This window comes from Idiotropiscis lumnitzeri, unplaced genomic scaffold (genome assembly GCF_059441095.1).
Source record: "Idiotropiscis lumnitzeri isolate Australia: NSW breed Sydney's pygmy pipehorse unplaced genomic scaffold, RoL_Ilum_1.0 HiC_scaffold_35, whole genome shotgun sequence".
Classification (NCBI taxonomy): Eukaryota; Metazoa; Chordata; class Actinopteri; order Syngnathiformes; family Syngnathidae; genus Idiotropiscis; species Idiotropiscis lumnitzeri.
The window spans coordinates 1,675,056-1,695,368 of record NW_028283573.1 but is presented as its reverse complement, the minus strand read 5'-3'; the positions used below and the strand labels follow the sequence as shown (position 1 = coordinate 1,695,368).

At 41.9% G+C, this 20,313-nt stretch overlaps 3 protein-coding genes across 4 annotated transcripts in view; all 3 read left to right on the top strand.

The window, feature by feature from the left end:
* Positions 1 to 140: 140 nt before the first annotated feature.
* cav2 (caveolin 2) lies at positions 141 to 3,720 on the top strand. Its single transcript, XM_088287239.1, has 3 exons — positions 141 to 499; positions 985 to 1,172; positions 2,536 to 3,720. Exons 1-3 carry the CDS (start codon positions 347 to 349, stop codon positions 2,684 to 2,686), a joined length of 492 nt encoding a protein of 163 aa, XP_088143365.1. The 5' UTR covers positions 141 to 346; the 3' UTR covers positions 2,687 to 3,720.
* An 832-nt stretch (positions 3,721 to 4,552) lies between these two features.
* Positions 4,553 to 12,735, top strand: cav1 (caveolin 1). Its single transcript, XM_088287302.1, has 3 exons — positions 4,553 to 4,894; positions 6,218 to 6,400; positions 10,530 to 12,735. The coding sequence occupies exons 1-3, from the start codon at positions 4,856 to 4,858 to the stop codon at positions 10,869 to 10,871; spliced, it is 564 nt and encodes a 187-aa protein (XP_088143428.1). The 5' UTR covers positions 4,553 to 4,855; the 3' UTR covers positions 10,872 to 12,735.
* A 696-nt stretch (positions 12,736 to 13,431) lies between these two features.
* met (MET proto-oncogene, receptor tyrosine kinase) overlaps positions 13,432 to 20,313 on the top strand; it is a 52,860-nt gene continuing 45,978 nt past the window's right edge. The window contains exons 1-3 of one of the 2 annotated variants that reach the window (XM_088287259.1): positions 13,432 to 13,492; positions 14,253 to 14,353; positions 19,711 to 19,759. The gene's annotated coding sequence lies outside the window, so the exon portion shown is untranslated. Of the gene's footprint in view, positions 13,493 to 13,676; positions 13,723 to 14,252; positions 14,354 to 19,710; positions 19,760 to 20,313 lie in introns of those variants that run through there. The other variant, XM_088287258.1, reaches the window with a different exon arrangement.

Sequence of the window (20,313 nt, the reverse complement as noted above, 5' to 3'; positions counted from 1 at the left end):
GAGAATATATATATATATATATATATATTTTTTTTAATCAATCCAACTCAAGTACTGAGTGTCAAAGACTGCACTTCGAGTTTTACAATGGTCTTTGTTCCCCCCAGTCACAAGTATTGGTGAAGTACTCGTCTACTTAACCGGCAGTGGTCATTCCGTGACTGCAGCGCACACGCACAGTAGCGTGTTGTGGCGCCGTCGACCCCACGCTGCTTCCCAGCCTGCGGGGCGGGGTGCTGTCAGCCTGCCTGTCAGCCTGCCCGACTGCCCGCCCGCATACGAGCGGCTCGTCACTGCGCACTCGAACCAGAACCAGGAGCCCAACAACCGCGACCGTGTGAGCGACATGGGTGTGGAGAAGGAGAAGTCGGACACGAGCATCATCATGGACGAGGACGAGTTCAACAAGTCTATCGAACCCATCCTGTCGGGGAAGAGGCACGTGTTCGCGTCCCCGCACAAAGACCGGGACCCCGACGACGTCAACGCGCACCTCAAGGTAAAAAAAACAAACAAAGGAAAACTTGAAGCCTGCCTTTCATTGTTTTCGAGTCCCGACGCGGAAGTCGAAGGAGAGTGACGTCATTGACCACTTTTGTTTGCGGTCGAGTCAGGTGGGAATCCATGTCGTAGCCGGTGATGAAAAATACATTATTTTCTTTTATAATGCATTTACTGTACATATTGTATGTGTACACATGTGTATATATAAACAGTTTATGAGTTTCTGAAAAATACTAGGGATAGACTGATTATCGCCCAGGCCAATTATTGTTGCCGATATTTGGCAGTTTGACAATTATCGGCACCAGCTAATAAGAGACCATAATGTGTGACTAAAAATGGTGTATTTTTTAAGAAATTTATATTTTAATATTTGATCATAAGAAAAACAAACGAGTAAGTCATTCAATAACAAGTCACAATTAGACTAAAGTAAAAATAGCGATCATTGACTTGTTCTTCTCGTTTTTTTCCGATCAGGTGGGCTTTGATGATGTCATTGCTGAGCCCGAGTCCGCTCGGACCGTGGACCGGGTGTGGATTTGCAGCCACGCCACGTTCGAGGTGGTCAAGTTGGGCCTCTACAGGCTTCTTGGGGCGCTGCTGGCCGTGCCCCTTGCGTTTCTTCTTGGACTCGTCTTCGCCGTCCTCAGCCTCGTACACATCTGGTAGGGGACCGTCACGGTTGATTCTGTCCTTTTTCTTTGGTTTTAAAGACCAAGAATATTCACAGGAAGTAATTCCGCACATCAAAGTGAGAAAAAAAATAACAATGGAGATGGAGAATAAAGTTGTAATTTTATAAAAAAATTGCGATAAAGGTCGACGCTAAGCTAATAATGCACAAAACGCTGTCATTTGTTGAAAATAGACCATGAAACATGGGAGCGTACTCAGAAATGAAAGTGAGTTTTAAAGAGCCCAGCAAACTATTATGGGATGTTTGCTCAAGCTCCCAAGACAAACATTGACACAAGCTATTTATACAGATGACGTCACTTTGCAAAATAGTGTGCCCTTCTCTCTACACTTCTTAGGATCATGAGTTGTGTATTTTTTTTTTATATATGGCTGATGACATCATCACGCAGGCCACATGGATGCTGTTAGGTGGCTAGCTAACGAGCTAACCCAAAGAAAGCGCCCGTTGATGGGAAACGCTCGTTGTCACCTGCCAAAAAGTGAGCCCTAGGAAAGTTGGTGTAAACGTGCCCCAAAACATAACGTTCCATAGCTCAGGGACAGGGGAAAAAAATTGACAGGATGCTTGACATGCTATTCAACACAGAGGTGGGACATTCTTTCGCACCCCCGGCGGCCATGTTTGAAGCAGGAAGTTTCTGTGGGAAGACAGGAAGCGTGTTTCAGGCTTTGGAGCGGCCACAAACAGGAAGTGCAAGTTCAAAACCAACAGGTCCTTTTCAACTCGATGCCTTTGATACTATTCAAAATCAACAGTTTCTTGCTTCGACAATCTCAACTAGATTCAACTCGATCAGTTTTGACTGAATCTCTGCTGGCCCGTGTGATGCTATTCAAAATGTTGTTTGTCAAACGGAGGTGCGCGAGCTGTAATAACCGTGAAGCTAAGCTAGCTAAGTTAGCTCAACAGTTTAGCTCACCAAAACTGTTCAAATATGACCTAAACTAGATGTCGGTAATGCATTTCAATTAGATGATTAATTTTAAGAGTTTTAAATGTTTTGTAATTATTAGAGATAAAGTACATTTTTGTGTTTTGATCAGTGAAAAAAAAATTCTTATCACTAAAATATGTTTTGACTCAGCGACGACTTGCTTGTACAGAATGACATGACTTGACTTGCTTGAAATTTGGTGGCGACTCAACCTCATTTTTTTTTCCACAGTTGCTTGAGACTTGAAGGTTGCGACTATTCAAAATCAACCGATTTTGTGCTTTGACAATCGGTTTCAACTTCAAATCCCTGCCGTTTTGTGTTGGATTCTAATCCAAATCAACATCTTGTGTCCCCTGTCCTAAACTCTTTTGAATTTATGGGATCCTCACAGGTTGGTGATGCCGAGCATCCGAAGCTTTCTGGTGGTGCTGCCATCCCTGCGAGTCGTGTGGAGGAGCCTGACGGACACGTTCGTCATGCCGTTCTTCCGCAGCTTGGGCAGGAGTCTGTCCTCCGTCCACGTCCAACATGTGGACCAATAAATCCCGGCCGGGCCAGGACGCACACAAGATGGAGGCTCTGGGTCTTTGTGGAGATGTTGCTAAAATGGACGTGTTTGGACCTCGAGCACGGTAGCTCGCAAAATGGTTTCCACCGGGGTCCGTGAGCCGGAGTTTGGGAGTCTGCAATATAACTTGTAATAAATTATTATGTGCTAGCATTTTAACATGTGCATACCTTCATATTGTTAGCCTAATAGCATACTTTAGTTGCCTAGGCAATTGTGCTACTAGGTTAACTTTACTGGGAATAAAATAAACATACTCACTAAACCTAAATTTACCCCTCCCTACTTCAGCTTTGGACACGTTAAAAGCCCTGATAGGACAAAGCCAAACAAATATTTGCCATCCTTGGACGAATAAAGTCAGATTTTTATTTTTAGGAAAAAAGGCTTTTTATTACAAGAATAAAATCGTTTTATTGTCGAGAATTTTTTCTTTTCGAGAATACAGTCCTATTTATTTCTAGAAAATTAATGTGTTTTTCAGAATAAAAACAATAATATAAAAAAAACATTTTGAAATGCACTTGTTGAAATGTGATTTTCCTCCCTCGCTAATGTATTACTTTAATTTTAAAATTGTACAAGTTTATCTTGAAAAACAAATGCAACTGCATTCTTATGATGACAAAATATGTCATTCTTGTAAAGATTGACTTAAAAAAAAAAATCGGGCTTCTCCTACGATAACATTTTTTCCTATACCAAAATATGTCCTTTTAAGTAAAAATCTCGAGGCTAAACATGTCCAATTTGTATTCCCTTCAACTTCAACTATGTTTGGATCTCATATTTTTGTTTTTATTTTGTTAGTTCCACACTACGTCTTCTAACAAAGATGTGAATGAAACATAATGCGGAGTTATGTTCTGTTGGTTGTAAATATATTGTAAGACGAACGGGGGGAAATACGCAAGCTTGTCGCACATTCACTGGCTGCTTTTTTTTTTGTCTGATTCAGAATATCAAACTAATATAAATAAAGATCATTATTCTATGTCTTCTCATCAATGACTTGTCAAACAGCATGCTATTTGTTTCCACATTTTTTTATGCAAAATTACCTTCTTACTTTATAAGAATAATGTACATTTTTCTCATAAATTTTATTTGTGGTAATGTTTCATCATCTATATTTATTTTTGTCACATGGTTTTACTGTCAATATTAAAGCCATTTGGTTTGAACTTTTTTTTTTTGCAAAATATGATGATTTTACATTACAATTTTTCTATTTTTGTAACATTCCCACTTGTAGTTAGGACTTTTTTCTTGAAATATTAGGAAAACATTTTTAATTCTGACATCTCCTTTCTTCTTCTGTTTCCACTAGTTGATAAAGTCAACCCCCCCAAAAAAACAAAAACATTCTTTACAATATGTTCTACGCGGTCCGCTAATCTAATGAAGGTGTTCTGATTAACATATGAAAAAGCAGCAAATTCGACCTGTTTTTAATCCATCTCAGGGGGCGGCCATTTTTGCCACTTGCTGTCGCCAGAAAGTGACATCACAGGTAACAGCCAATCAGGAATCCCTTCTTTCCTGAGTCCCGTCAATTGACGCTGACAAGCTCAGCCGTGATTGGTCATTACCTGAGCCCTTTCAGACGGAAAAATGGATTGGACATACAAGAAATGGAGTTATATAAGCTTGGTCTTGGAACATATTGCATTTTTTTTCTGTATTTTTTATTTTTGAATGCAGCCCTTATGCACCATGGTAAATGTCTATTTATGCCATATTTCCCCCCCATCTGGTCCATGCAAGTGTTGGCGCCACTTGATCTGGCTCGTGCTGAAAGGCTCGTATATAAACACCTTGTCTCTCCCAATTAACGCCCACCTCTCGACCGACAAGAAGCCGCTTGTATTCTCTCTCCTGCCTGCAAGTCCTTCCACGCTGCCATAGCCACTCTTACCCTCCACACGCACTACTTTTTTTTTCATTGATCACAACGGTCCCTCCTGCAGCCTGGAAGCTCCTCCGAAGCTTCCTGCAATCCCATTCTAATCACGTTCCGTGGGGGGAAAGGTCGGGAACAAATCGCGGTGGGAACCCCCACGCACACACCTCCTTCCTCTTTCCCCAACTAGCTCCACGCCTCCCGGCTGACGGATTCCTATTTTATCACTTAAAGGACCACATGATGGCAGGAGGACTCAAGAGCACCGAGCCAGAGGAGGTACACGATTGGGCTTTTATTTATTTATTAAATTATTTTTATTTATTTATGGTAGTGGGTCGCGCGCGACATGGTTGCGTTTGTGCATTGTAATTGCTGATGTGTCCCCCTGATCTCTCGCACCAGCTGATTGAATGTGGAGGACCCGCGGCGCGTGTACGTTAGCGAGACTGTGCGACATTTCACTGCCCGAGTGGACTTTTTGCGCGTGGACTTTCCGTGCGTAAAAGACGCATTAAACGCTTTTATAACCTAAGTTAAATTAAGGTTAAAAACACACACACACACACCCCCACACTCACCCCCACGTGCACAATCGCGCCCGCCTGATGACGTCATTTTCCAACTTGCACTGGCGCCACCAGCAGCTATCACGCGCTGCTTTTTAGCCACGTGCTTTCGGAACACTTCTTGGAGCATTTGAATTATTTTATTATGCCAGTTTTGTTGTTGCTGTTGTTGTTGTTGTTGTTGTTGTTGTTGTTGTTGTTGTCGTCGTTGTCGTTTTAAACACCGTATCGATCAGTGATTCTCAAAGTGTAGTAAGCGTACCATTGGTGGCAGTACAAAACATTGCATTTAATGTTGGACAAAATGTTTTAAAATCAAACTGATATCACTTTTCTGTTCAATATATCTCAACTGAGTCATTATTTAAGATTTTGATCCCCCTTATTTAAGCACAGAGTTCAAGTAAAATATGCATAATGTTGCAGTGGCTTACAATGTGCATGCTTTTTAGAAATATAAACTTGCCTACCACGTTACTGCATTTTGAGGTTGGTCATGATGCTGGTTTGAGAATCCCGGTAGTGTAGTAGGGCCAAGTGTTCATCAAAATACGCAGTAAAAGCTTTAATCATAAAATTTTCGGAACTTTTATCCGCTAAATTTATTCCCGTAAAAAAAAAAGTTTTGAATCTGTTATTGGAACATTACAACTTTTCCGTGCTCCCCAAACTAGACAATTTGGTGATCGCTATGTGATTTAGGGGTTTATGTGGTAGTTAGGAAAATGAAGGGGGTCCTTGAAAAAAATTCTGCCCTTGGAAAAAAAAAGTTTGAGCACCCCTCTTATGGACCATACATTCCACGTTGGTTAAAAGTAAGTTGGTGCGCACTGGTGGTGTTTCCCGGTGCGTAATTACGCACGGACAACGTGCGTCCAACCCGCATGTGAGAGGGGAGGTGAGGACCCCTTGCGGCTGTTTTAAGGGGTGTGGCTGCGCTCCACCCCGTGCAGCCACTCCACCACGCATCACTCTCTCACTCCTTCCTCCTCCTCGCCGTCGTCGTCCCTCACTCCCTCTCTGTCTGGCGCAGGAGTTTGTGCACTCGCCCTTCATCCGCAAGCAAGGCAACATTTACAAGCCCAACAACAAGAAGCCGGACGGCGACATGGACAACGACAGCCTCAACGAGAAGTCCATGATGGACGACGTGCACACCAAAGAGATCGACCTGGTCAACCGAGACCCCAAACACGTCAACGACGACGTGGTCAAGGTGAGGAATTATTTTTTTTCTTTTTATGCATGACGTCACATTAATGGAGAGATAGTTAACTGGGTGGGGGGTAGAACGCAGCTGTGTGGAAACATGAGCAATTTCCTGTTATTTGAGTTCTTTCCACTGTGGAACTGTTTATTTCATTGAGTTTTGCGACCCCTTATAAATAAATCGAATGTTCGAGTGGCGCCACCTGTCGTTAGTCTGCAGGAGTGAGGTGTGTGGTGTGCGTGTGCTATGTGCGTGTGCGTGTATGCGCGTGCGTCCAAAGCCTGGTAAAGTTGGGAAACACCCATGTTGTGAGCACGGCTCGCATCCTCATATAGCCACACCCCGCTATATTTCCATTCGACTCCCATCCCATGTGACCAAGGACAGTCGCTTTATCGTTACAGTCAACCTCGCTTAAAACACGGCATGCATTCCAGACACACTCACACCACATAAAACAATCCGTGGTTCAAAGAGATCATGCAAAAAAAAAGATGAAAAACACACACACACAATAAATATAAATATATATATATATATTTCAAAATAAAAGCTAAAAAAATCTAGATATTTTTGGTCTTTTAATTTCTACATTTTCGACCAACAGTGTTGTACGGCGGCGTTGTCACAACAATGCTATCATGAAGTAAACTTTCACGTGGCAGTCACACTGTCGTTAGTCACAAGGCACATTGATTAGACTTTGGAATGGGAAGAAAGAAATTCATAAAACAACAAGTGGAAAATTGATTGAGCTCATGTGGGATTTGGAACATCCATCCGGCTCAAATTTGTGATGAAAATGGTTGATGTGTTACAGCATTTCAATGCAATCTATCCCATCGTGGCAATGAGTAGTATGAAGCAATTTGATTGGCTGCTCACAGGATGTTATGAACAAAGTGCCCTGTTGGAATTTTTCTTGTGATTAATAGAATTTTAAGAACATTACAATTTTATTTTAGAATTTGTCGGAAAATGACCAAAATAAATACACTGCAAAAGCTGACGGAGACGCCAACTACTCCGGACCTTCTGCGCATGCTTGAGTAGTAGTACCCCTCCCTGCCACCGGCGGCGATAGTCCTCACAGTCCTCATTTAACCCAACAGCCCAACCCAATTGTTGAATCAGCCGAACACGGACCCCGGACGCCCCAACAAATTTCAAATTCACGACATGACCTCGCTACACCAAACAGACGACGTGTACCGACTTTCCGACGACCGACGTCAGATTGTTGCTTTGAGGCCTTAAAAGACAAACACCCCATTTGTTTCATCTCGCTTGCATGTCAAAATGATAAAAAGTCAAATTGAATCTGTTGCTGTTTTGCTTCTCATGACAAATGAGTCAGACTCTCCGACCTCCTCCACAATCCACCCCAGTGGAAACATCTCATTACGCTCGTTACTCTGTCTCTAATTATATGCAAAGCAAGACATTATGTAACCCTAAAGGCGGGGTATACCCTGGACTGGTCGCCAGCCAATCAACCAGTTGCGCTTGAATGGGCATCTCACACTCACAATCACACCTAAGGATAATTTGAAGCCTTTAACGAACCCAACGTGCATTGTTTTGAGAATGTGGGAGTTGTCGGGGAGTCAATGCAAACTCATCATCCGAATCTTTCAAGTGTGCGGCAGATATTTGAAGCACGAGGCTACCATGCGGCCACATTTTGTGAGTAAAGCCTCTTGAAAAGGAATTCCTTCAGTCAAGAATTCCGAGGCGAGGAACACCTTTCGGGCTCGCCGCCCACCCTCCGGATGGGAACGTCAAGTTTTCCACGTCGTTGCTTGGCAATTTGAGGTCACTGACTCAACTCTGCCAAGGACACGCACACACACACATGCAAACAGGGAACCCCTTCCAGCACGCACGCACGCAAATTCAGGCTGGTTGAAGGGAGCCGCAGCTTCCTCAGCTGGTCTCAATCAGCAGGCCGCATCACAACCACGCGGGCCGCTTGACTTCACTCGTTTGTGACTTTCCATTCAGACACGGTCTTTCCATAGCCGGCAGCAGCCGCTTGCGTCCAAGAGAAGATCTCTGTTGCTTGTTCATTGTGGAATCCGCTGCTTAAACTCCCTCGAACCAACAATGGTTGGCAGCACCGAGTGGTTTGCATGTGTGCTTTGCACGCACAGATTCAGAGATTCAATCTTGGCTCAGGCTTAATGAAAATGAACAAAGTCACTTTAATTGTCTGCCTCACAGTTCGGAGGTTTGCCATTTGAATCTTGTTTTCCTACTACTGGAAAAAAACTGAAAATCATATTTTTATGAAAAAATAAGGAGAATCGCCATATCAACCAAGCACTAGTGGATGGTTTATTGCTTTTTATTGTTAATTGTCATAATTCCATTGTGAAACAGGATGTGACCCGAGGCGAAACCCCCTGTGACGTAAAAAGCCCCCTCAAAGCGACACAAGAATCCATTAACATGCTTCTGTGCCACTTTGTTTGAAGATAGCGCTCTGAGAATAGCATGTCGCTTTTTGTTTTTGGTGCAAGAGTGCGGTTGCCACGGCGACAGGGGGTGGTCACACGCATCCACGAGGCTTCAATTGGCCTCCACAAGAAGCGTTTAGATGTTGCTGATATTCACTGGGAATTCTTTATTTGTTATAGTGCTCGAGACAGCCCGCTAAAAAAAAAAAAAAAAAAAAAAAAAAAAACCCAGAACGACAACACACATCAGAAAGAATTCAGAGAGCTTTCCAAATAAACACTCAAGTGTTTTAAAAAGAGCTTTAAAGTGAAAAAAAAAGTTTTATTATGAATAGCAGTAAAGTAAAAAAGTGTATCACACCAAATACTAAAGTACTGTACTAAGGTCCAGAGAAAATGGTGCTGAAGGTGAGACAGCCTTCTTTTTCCAATTTTTTTTTTTTCAATGAAATGTGGGATTATTTTACTATTTTTATTTTAGATCTTGTTTTAGTTGATGAAACTTCGATGCTAAATTAGGCTAACTACTGGATTTCCTTATCAGAGGCATTAGCGGTTCCATTTAAAATCCCAAACATTAGCATTGTGTACACGCTAATTAACGAGCTTTCAGACTACTGCTAATGTTGCTAATTTTATTTGCATTACCTACACATAGCTCGTCCGGTGTTTGTGCTAAGCTAGGATAGCTAAACTCAATTTACTTGACAAAGACATTAGGATTGAATGTAAAATGTTATGTTAGCATACAACATGTCGACGAATGCTAATGTGTGTTAGCTACATGTTTTTAGCATGCCCACTCCTTAATGCTAAGGCTGACTAAATTGGATGTTCTTGACGGAGTCATTTTAAACGCGCGGATCGACATAGTGTACATTAGTGAACGACACACTTTTAGACTCTATGCTAATGCTCATTAGCCACACACGTAGCATGTACAGTCTTTATGCTAAGTTAAGCTAACTAAACTTGATTTACTTAACATAATAATCAGGATTTAATCTAAAACGTTATCATCGTGGTCGCTAAAATTCATTTATTTGAGAGAGGTATAAAAAGGGTTCATCTAGGAAGTTTTGACTTTATCAAAGGGCAAGTTTATCTGTCTAGTTCTTGTGCTAAGCTAGCTAAGCATAAGATCCACTTGACTGCGGCTTTTGAAGTTCATCTAAAAATCTTGCTGATGTTGCCCGTATGAGAACACTGTGAGGTCTCCAAGGTTGAGAAGGATAAATATTGACGTTGAGCTCACCAAGTAGCAGAGAGGAATGATAGGGAGCGTCTGTCTTGTGTTGACGCTTCAACGTGACCCTCGCCGTTCCCAACACGGGACGTTGGAAATGCGAGGCCGCTTCAGTGAAACAGAGAACAAGGTTCACATTTGGCTTAAAGAACATTTGCGACATTTGTTAGTAATTACGAATAGAGCATTTTCTCACTTGTTTATTCCCTGCTTATAAGATGCCAACGCAAGATGATAAGAATTGTCGCTGTCACATATAAATGATCTCCTCGTGACAAGCCCGCAACGACAATCTGAACGCAAAAGTTCTGGTTCGGTCTGGCCAGCATAATTAGTACCAGTTCTTTTTAGGAAGATGCCGCAGCAATAATTGTCATCATTTAATGAAAATGTAAATATGTATTTATTTATTTTTTTTTCAATTCCTCAGGTGGATTTTGAGGACGTGATCGCTGAGCCGGCGGGCACGTACAGCTTTGATGGCGTGTGGAAAGCCAGCTTCACCACCTTCACCGTCACCAAGTACTGGTGCTACCGCCTTCTGACGGCGCTGGTGGGCATCCCACTGGCGCTGGTGTGGGGCATCTTCTTCGCCATCCTGTCCTTTGTGCACATCTGGGCAGTGGTGCCGTGCATCAAGAGCTACCTGATCGAGATCCACTGCGTCAGTCGCGTCTACTCCATCTGCGTGCACACCTTTTGCGACCCGCTCTTCGAGGCCATGGGCAAGTGTTTGAGCAACGTGCGGATCAGCACCACCAAGGGGGTGTAGGCGCCATCCGGAGGAGGATTCATGGGAATTCACTGGGGGGGTTGGGTGAGGGTGGGGCCAGAGTCTGAAAGAACATTCTTACAGGTTGGACATTACAAGCTATGGGACAGGGGGGTGGTATTTCTTTGGTTTTTAGATCTTTCTTTCATGTTTTGATCTATTCATTTCCTGGTACACACAAAAGTCTCCTTCATTTCTAGGCCTTTATGAAAATAATTAAAAATCAGCCTGCAAAGTGTGAAGTCCTGATTGGCCACGCCCCTTCATGTCAAAAGCTAAGGCACAAGAGCCGTGTACATGCACAATGTCCCCGCCATTGAAGGATTGTGTCGGAACAGCCGTAACCGTGACACCTCAGATGTGCCACGACAGTGAGAAAGTGGCTTAAGATAACCCGTCCGATTTTGAGCCAGATTCCGCCAACATACGAACAAAGTCAGCATAAACCGAGTTTTGATGGATCAGATGTGTTTCAGAGGTGCACTAGCAAGTCAAGGCATTCCCATATCTGAATGTGGAACATCACAACAAATGTCTGAAAGCAAAATTCGGCTTGTTCTGATCTTGAGCCAGACGTCTGATTTTTGAGCCACACCTCACCCCTTACAAACAAAATCATCTAAACCCCAATCAAAACGTTTGCCCACCCCTGCATTTGTGTGATGTGAGTTGAAAAGTGTTTTTTTTTTTTTAAGTATATTTAATTTACCTGCTATAACCTGCCTGGATAATAATCATGGCCAACTATTAACGTTGTAAAATTCTGCCACAGAAGCTAGCCAGAGCTGGCTTCAACCACAATGTAAGTTAAGGAGTTAGCAGATGAGCTAGCAGCTAGCCTAGCATCTTCTTATACGCCGATTCTTGATTCTGCTTTTGTGTTTTTTATTGTCAAGTGCGAGGTCTCTTTATGTGTGTACCAGATGTAGACAAACATTCACATTGTTCATTTTCACTCGTGGTGGGACGGTGGTCAACGCGCTAGCTCGGTGGCAGCCTGAATCCTGCTGACGCCGCACAACGCCGAACAACCATTGATCCCTTTGTCCCCCCGTGACCCCCCTAAAACCACCCCCAGTCCCTCCTCCCCCGACCTGGCTTTGCTGCAGTCCGACACACTGAACCCACCGCCCCCCCCTTTTTTTTTCACCGTCCGCCGCCCTCAAGACCAACACATCACCTGCTGCTCAATCACTCGCTTCATCTTTTGAAAAAAATAAAAATAAATCACAATTCCTTTTTTGGCCTCCTGCTTGATAATGCGACGACCCTAAGGCGGCTAAGCTTAGCAGCTAATTAGCACACACACACACACACACACCCACACACACACAGACTTTGGACTCAGATTCTCTATTATTGCGTATTAATGTGAAACATGCGCAATAAAACTGAATGTCGCTGCCCGCTAGCATCAGCTTCTATTTGCTTAGCACAGCAGGCTAGCTTGCTAGCTAGCAAGCTAATGACTGATTTCTTGTAAAGACTTAACTTGGACTCGCTTTGCTTTTGAGTGTTTTATCACATGCTATAGAAAGGGCATCGTCGTGGTTTAGTGCGTTCTCGTTTTTTTTGTTTTTTTTTTGTGAAGAACTAACAACTTTTTTTTAAGTCCGTAAAAAGCTTGTGTAAAGTGCTTTTTTTGTCGTCATTTAAAAACTCAATGTGACGTCCTTATCAGTCGAGGGGAGGGCTCAGCTTTTCACATTTGCACGCTTTGACTCTCCTACAGTCTACTTGCTGTTTTTGTTCCCCTCACAGGAGGCTCAAAAGGTGATATTTTTATATATAAAGTTTTTCCCCCCTTTCTTGCCTTTTCTTGTATAATATCATGCTGTGCACATTAAAGTTGAATATGACCACGGCTGTGTGTGCGATTGTGTGTCAATCTCAAAAGTTTATATGATTAAAGTGCTACATTAAAGCTAAAGCGTGTAGCTTCTGTCACCCCCTAGGCAGGAATTTAGAATTACAACAAAAGAGGCTTAGCTTTGGGGCGTAGTTCCTGCCTAGAATATTTTTACTCCGTTTTGAAGCGAAATAAGTAAAATGGTTACTCGGAAGAGCTAATCATTGAATGATTATTTTCTGCTACATAAATGCGAAATAATGGTGTGCCGGTACAGGAATGTCGGTGGTTGACACGAAACAGAAGATAAAATACTGAGAGTACAGCATCACGTCAAAGAAGCAGATGGACCTAATTGGCCATCTCTTCCAGAAGTAGCATGGGTGAAAATGCCTTTTTTTTTTTTTTTTACAACAAAAAGTTCTGCACTGCAACTTTAATATTTCAATGTATATATCTAAAACTAGCTATATATATATATATATATATATATATATATATATATATATATATATATAAAACAATACCTTTTGGCTTTAGCCACAGGTGCTTCTACTCAAGGTGATCCCGTTTACTTGACAGTTGAGTAGAAGCACCTGTGGCTAAAGCCAAACGCTGGCAGAGTTTTGGCTTTCTGGAGTTGGATTTAGCACGACTGATATAACGCCACAGATACGTGCACTCAACGTAAGTAAACCAGATGAACTGATGGTGGACACATTTTGTGAAGTTCGCTGCTGCCATCTTGTGGAGGAATGGTTGAAGCACATGTGTAAGTAAAATTTTTGCTCGTGACAAAAAGCAATACTACGGAGACCCTCTGGTTTGGCGTCATGTTATAATGCTTTAATCAAGTTCCTGCTTTGGCCACTGGGAGGCAGTATAATACAGTCATGAAAAAAAACGAAGGCGGATAGTGCTCTTCTTCTTCTTCTCCATCTGCTACCGTAGATGACTTAGTAAGGTTCGAATTATTATTCACGACATAGAGAAACTTTGCCTGTAGGTATTGTTACATTATCAGTCTTCATGTGGTTTTGAGATATCACTCAAAATGCTAACCCTAGTTTTAAACCCTATTTCCAAATCCTACCCGTAGTTTTAAAACGAATTTCTAATCCCAAACCATAGTTTAAACCCGACTTCCAAACTCTAACCCTAGTTTTAAATCCTATTTCCAAACCCTAAGCTTTCAGGTTTCAGTTTAAAGGCGTTTGTGACCTCAATTTTTCCCGAAACAACTTTGTTCGGTCTTTTATGCAAAACTGGTTAAGCTTCAGGGTTGCTCTTATGGAAATCTTTTTATTCAAAACAAAAGAGCTGTTATTCTAATTATTAGAATAACAACCAAACTCATTTGTGAACATTTCAATGTTGTTTTAGGTGCCTGCGCTCAAATGGAGGAATAGTAAAAAAGTTGGAACTGTACAATTGTCCCAATTATCTCTTTGTTAATTAATTTGCAGTGTCTCAATTCTTGTTTTTTTTTGCCCTAGTAGTGTTGAGCATTGACTTGTGTGCTATTTTTCCAGGAGCCCCTTCTGATATCCGCTCCAGTCGCTGCAATCAATCCATCATGTGGACTTTGAAGATGCTGCACAAGATGAAGCAAAGTGTGGCTTTCATTCACAAGGTGAGGCGGAGTGTCCGTCTTGTCAGATGCAGACGTAGCTACAGATGCTACGGCCGCCAGGTCATTTCCTGTCATGTGTGCGATTGTCTTACTTTGATTTCCTGTGAATGAGACGATGGATGGAAAAAAAAAATCCAGCTCATCAAAACTGCCACATCATCCGACTTTTTTGATCCTCCCAAATATACAGACATCCATTTCCTATGGCGCTTGTGCTCATTAGGTTTGCAGGTGAACTCCAGCTTATGAGTTCGGATGGGACCCTGGATTCGTCGCTAACCAATTTCAATCAATTTCGACAGGAGTGGGCAAAAATTTTGATTGGTGGGCCACAATGGGTTCTAAAATTTGATTTAGAAAAAAAATACATTTAATTTTAAATGAAAGTGAACAAAAGAATTACAACAAAATATCTGTTTTTGACACACCAGAGTATTTAGAAAATAAAACATTAACAAGGTTTATCCATTTAATGCCGGATTAAAACGTTTAACGGGCCGCATGTGGCCCCCGGGCCGTAGTTTGCCCACAACTGCTTTCGAACAAGGGTGTCCAAACGGAATTTTAATCAACAAATGCATGTAATAACACCACAAAGCTTCTTGATTGTAACCATTAAAATCTTTATGTCGACTTTTTAAAAATTGCATGTGTTCCAAAAAAAAGAAATCTATAAAACACAGGAAAACAATGATGACCTAGTATGTATATAATCAATTCATAAGTTGGGTCAGATAAATTGAATAGTAAAATTCATAAAAAGTATATTTTGCCTATTATTCCAAATAATAATCGGAATACAGCAAGACATAATACCACTTAAATTAATTAACAGCATATACGCACATGTGCAGTCGATACACTGATACATCTGTAAATCTAATAATGAATATGAAATTATTGAATATAAAATGGTTAAAAAAAGGGCAACCAAATGAATCTAAAAAAATTCTGTGCCTTTTTATCTAAATTATTAAAGCATTAAACTATAGAAATTCTAATTATAATAATTCATATTAATAACAGATAACGTCATATTCTACGGAAGTAGTACAACTGAAATAATATTTGTATTTTTTTACATTTATTATTATTATTTTTTTTTATTAATAATAATCTTTTGCATCTTTACGTGTTGTAGTTATCAACAATTCTGCCTTACAACAACAAAAAAGTAGCTTCAGAGGTGTGATAAAATAGTATAAAAGTACAAGCTACAGTATATGCTTTTCATTTGGCAGCGAAATAACACAGGGAAGATTTTTTTTTTTTTTTTTTACATGCATACATTGTGCTTTTCCCAAAAACAAATGCCCTGCTTGTGTACATTAAATTGCATGTGACTCATGCGTTGTTTATTATGTCAGGCCAGCTGCACGCACAAAAAATAGAAAATGCTCATAGTTTGTCACATCGCAGGTGTTGCGGTCGCAGGACGCCGTGTCGCGACATTAGAACCAGAACCAGCACCAGAACCACTTTACGAGCTTTTCCACATTCCAACCTCGTCGTCCTTCTTCCTCCTCGCTCTTATCCCGGCGCCACACCGAAGCATAACAACGCTGATGGCCGCAAGAGCCGCAGAGACACACCCATTGGGCACACAAACACATTCACACACATACACACACACACTACTAGACACACCCCTGTGGGGGTGTGTCTAGTAGTGTGTGTGTGTGTGTCTGTGTAACTATGTGTAAGTGTGTGTGCCCCGAGGCCAAGCAAAACTGTGCTCTCTAATCCGACTGACAAGAACGATATGAAGCGTTTTGGCTCGCCATTGCAACGCCAGTGATTAGCTCTCGCCGCAATTTGGGAACATAGCAAAACAAACTAAGAATAAATAAATAAATAAATATTTAGAATTATTCTATGCTTGCAAACATTTTACTAATCTTCAAATTTCACCGCAACGCTTCGCAAAAACTCAAATTCCTTGCAATTACAGGGATCTTTTCGTCTATATATGTTCTTTAAGTTTGGTAGGATATGTTTGTCGTTGAAGGATCTCAACGACAAAAGTGGCGACTTCAAACCGAAATGGCTTTTTTCGTAGACATTTTTGTGGGTCTCCTCATGATAAGCACGGCTACCAAATTTCAGGTTCCTGAGTGAACCCGTGTCGGGGGACTGAATTTTTAAATCATTCTGACTTTGTGTACATTTTCAGGCATGGCTTCCCGAGATATTTTTTTGTGGCTCTACTGACAAAAGACACGCCTGTCAAACTTCATGTTGCTAGCTGACACGGTCTTGGGTGCTGAATTAAAAAATACAATTCTGACCAAATCTCAAGGACGCTAGACACCTGGAAATGACCATAAGGTGGTTTTTAAACTTTTTTTGTGGGTCACGCCATGATAGCCACGCCTAGCAAATTTGGTGTTGTTAAGTGAAAATGGCTTTGGCGGCTGCATTTCTAAAACTAAAAGAGACTCCAGGAAGAGTTAGCATTTGAAGGATCCCCGGCAAAAAAATGCCATCTTCAAATCAAAATGACATACTTCCTGTGTCTTTTTGGCATTTTGAGATTTCTTTTTTGTGGGTCTACTCATAAGCGACACGTCTAACTCATTTTATGTTGCGCTGAGACACTGGCTTTGGGGGTTTCATTCAGGCAGACGAGTTTATTTTTTTGTCCGTGTTAGCTTAGCGGGCTAGTTGTGTATTTTGTAGGTGGTGTTGTTGTTGTAAACCAACACCGCTGAACTAACTCATGTTAATCCAGCGCTAAATATTAGCGTCGCTCGTCCTAAAACAGCACACACGTTTTGTTTTGAGACGGGAGGGGCTCGTCAATCATTTGGCACTCTCGCTAACGATGACCACGATGCACTCCTTGTCCTCGAGGGAGCTAGACCGTTAATTAACGAACATATATGAACCAAAACTTGAGTGTGTGGCACTGAGAGACAGAACATTCGGAAAGTTGAGAGACAAATATTTAATTCACCCTAATGCTGTGGTAGAACATAAATATTTATTGGGTCAATGCGGAGTGAGAGGTCGACTGCTGAGAGACGAGCATGCTGTTACTGTACTTTGAAATTTGCAGTTTTTGAATGCTGAACATTAACACTCGTATGCGGTGGGGGTCACCGGCGGCAAACGGGTCAGAGGTGAGGGACCAGTCAAAGTATAGCTGGAAAGCTCCTATCTCACCGAGCGGCGAACAATTGGCAGTGTTTTCGAAGGCAGCGAACGTTGCGTTCATGTCGGAGTTGATTAGTGTTTGTTCAAAGTTGCAAATGTTTGCAAAACGTTCGCCAACAATTAGTGTTGGCTAAATGAAGTTTCAAATCGGCTTCATGAAGCAGCTGTTGTATTTTTGGACTCCTGTAGATGGCACTCTCGGTTCAACATTGGGCTTTAAGCACACTGACTTAGACCAACAGTGCCATCTCGAGGAGTCAAAAATACAACAACTGGTTCATGAAGCAGATTTGAAACTTCATTCTCCTATCACTACCAACATTTTTTGTGATTCTTCTTGTTGCAAGAACGGTTTGAATAACGTTCAGAGTTGCGGCGCTGTGATGGTCGTCGAGCTGTTCCAAATCCGGAATTGGATTGACGTGATACGGACTCTGCCAGATTATTCATAATTTGCAATACTCGCTGACTTCCAATCATTGCACTTTTTGAAAGCTGAAAGAGAATCATCAACATTGTGCAACGAAAATAAATGTTGCATCAATGCTCGCCGGGAGTCGGGGCGTTTGCGCTAATATATTTTGCAAGACTCAGAAATGTACAATCTTTTCAATATGTGCCTTTTTAATGATGACAAATTGCAAATATGAGGACATGCGTGTTTATGCTTGTCTCTCAGCATTGTCGTTAGTGTGCTTTAAAAAAAAAAAAAAAAGAACTGCTCTCATCCACTAGGAGGCACGTTGGAATTAAACCTGCGAGTTTGCTGTAATATGCTCGTCTCTCAGCATTCATTCATGTCATTTTTTTATGCATGAATGATTGTTTGTAGTGTTGGAGGGAAGCGCTCAGGAATGTCAGTGAACCAAGAAAAGAGGAAGCTACTGTCTTAGTGATGTGTCATTTTACATAAAACTGTGTAAACTATCAATCATTTCGACACTTGACCAATCATCCGCATGTCCATCATGGAGACTGTAAAAAGTGTGCGCGCGTGCGTGCGCGTGCACGTCGCTGTCCTGCTTTCTTTCAGGAAGTGGCACAAAGGAATGTTTGGCCGTGATTCACCACGCTTCGCGGCCACGCAGCTCGTTATTTACGGCCCAGCGAGTCGTCGCTACGCGTGTGACTCAGTTTGTGGACGGCGGCGTCAGGTGCAGAGGAAATGACAATCGCTGTCTCTGTGCTTCATGTTCACTTGAAGCGTTTAACGCTCAGCCGAGATCGGAGCATCGGAGATCGGACAAAATATGTAGGACAAGTTTGTTTTTGGAGGAGGTCTGGAGATGGCCAATTCAAACTAAAATTGCAAAGTTCTTCCATCTTTTTGGGCATGGCTTTTGAGACTTTGTTTGTGGGTCAACTCATGAATGACACGCCTGCCAAAATTCGCGTTGCGAACTGCCACTAACTTCTTGGACTGGATTTCTGGCCAGTTTAAACGAAATTAGAATTCCGATGTGTTTTCGGGTATCTTTTTGAGACTTTTTTTGTGGGTCTGCCAAATTTCATTTTTTGCTAAGTACAACTAGCTTTGGTGGCTAAATTTGGGAGATAATCTCCTGGTAAAATGGCTTTGAATGAATCGGAAATTAATCCAAAACGGCCGCCTCAAACTAACGGCGGACGCATGAGTTTTGGAGTGATTCCATTTATTAAAGTATTAAGGTTTCTGAATCAAATGTATTTTAATTGAATAATAACAGGTTTTATTCCCACATGCAGTTTTAACTGTGCATTATGTTACAGAGGCAAAAGGCAACATTATTCCAATGTTGATCATAATGTTCGTACGGTTAGCTAATGGCTAGCTAAATATTTTTCTGTGAAAAGTTTGGACAACTCTTTTGGAGTAATGTGAAACTAAAAACAAGAAAATGCGACTGAAAAATAGTCAACAGTGAGGTAAGTTTCACCTGAACAGAGAAAAAAAAAACGGGAGGGGCGCTGGTGCGGGGTTTAGCTCACCAGCTGACGTCACGGCGCCGTGGGAGTGGCTTGTTGCGACGCGTGCGGAGGGAGGCGAGCGCGCACTCAGCGGAGCGGCAAAGCGGCAGCATCGTGTCGGCTGCGCGCACGCATCCGCGCTCCCTCCTCACACGCCAAAAACGTCAATTGTTTTTGTTTTCTTTTTTTTGTAACGGAAAAGAAGAAGAAAGAGACGGCGTGGTAGAAGTTGACTTGGCTTTGCTTCTATTTAGACTTGGAGAAGTTTCTTGTGTGGAATATGATTTGAACGCCGGCGAACAGGTGAGCCCAGTCGCCGCTTTCCACTTAAATATTAGAATTGATTATATACTTTGTGCAGGTTTTCACGACTTGTTGACTTGGCTTTGTGGGCGCGCGTGTGTGTGCGCGCCTTTGCTTCCCATGCAAGTGCATGTGTATGAGTGTGTACTTTGCATGACTTACTTTTCACCGCAATTCGCAACATTTTCACATCTTTGTGTCTTTGCTACACTGTCATTGTGTGTGTGTTTGGGTGTGTGTGTGCGCGCGCGCGTGTTTGCAGGTGCACCCCCTCCCACATTTTATGTGATTCTACACTTTTTTAGCAAAAGTAATTCCTCTCTGAGCCACTCTGCCCTTTCATTTTGCCCACGAGGAAAAATTTAAATTACAGTCGATGTAAAAAGAAAGTTGTTGAAGCAGTGTTGTGAATACATGTCATTATTAAGCATTCCATATGGCAGGTTGTACTTCATAAAATCTTGCCAACAGAGTCGTACTGGGGTGGACAGGGACCCGAGGTTATTTTATCCATGCCACCCTCCATGCTATATATATATATATATATATATATA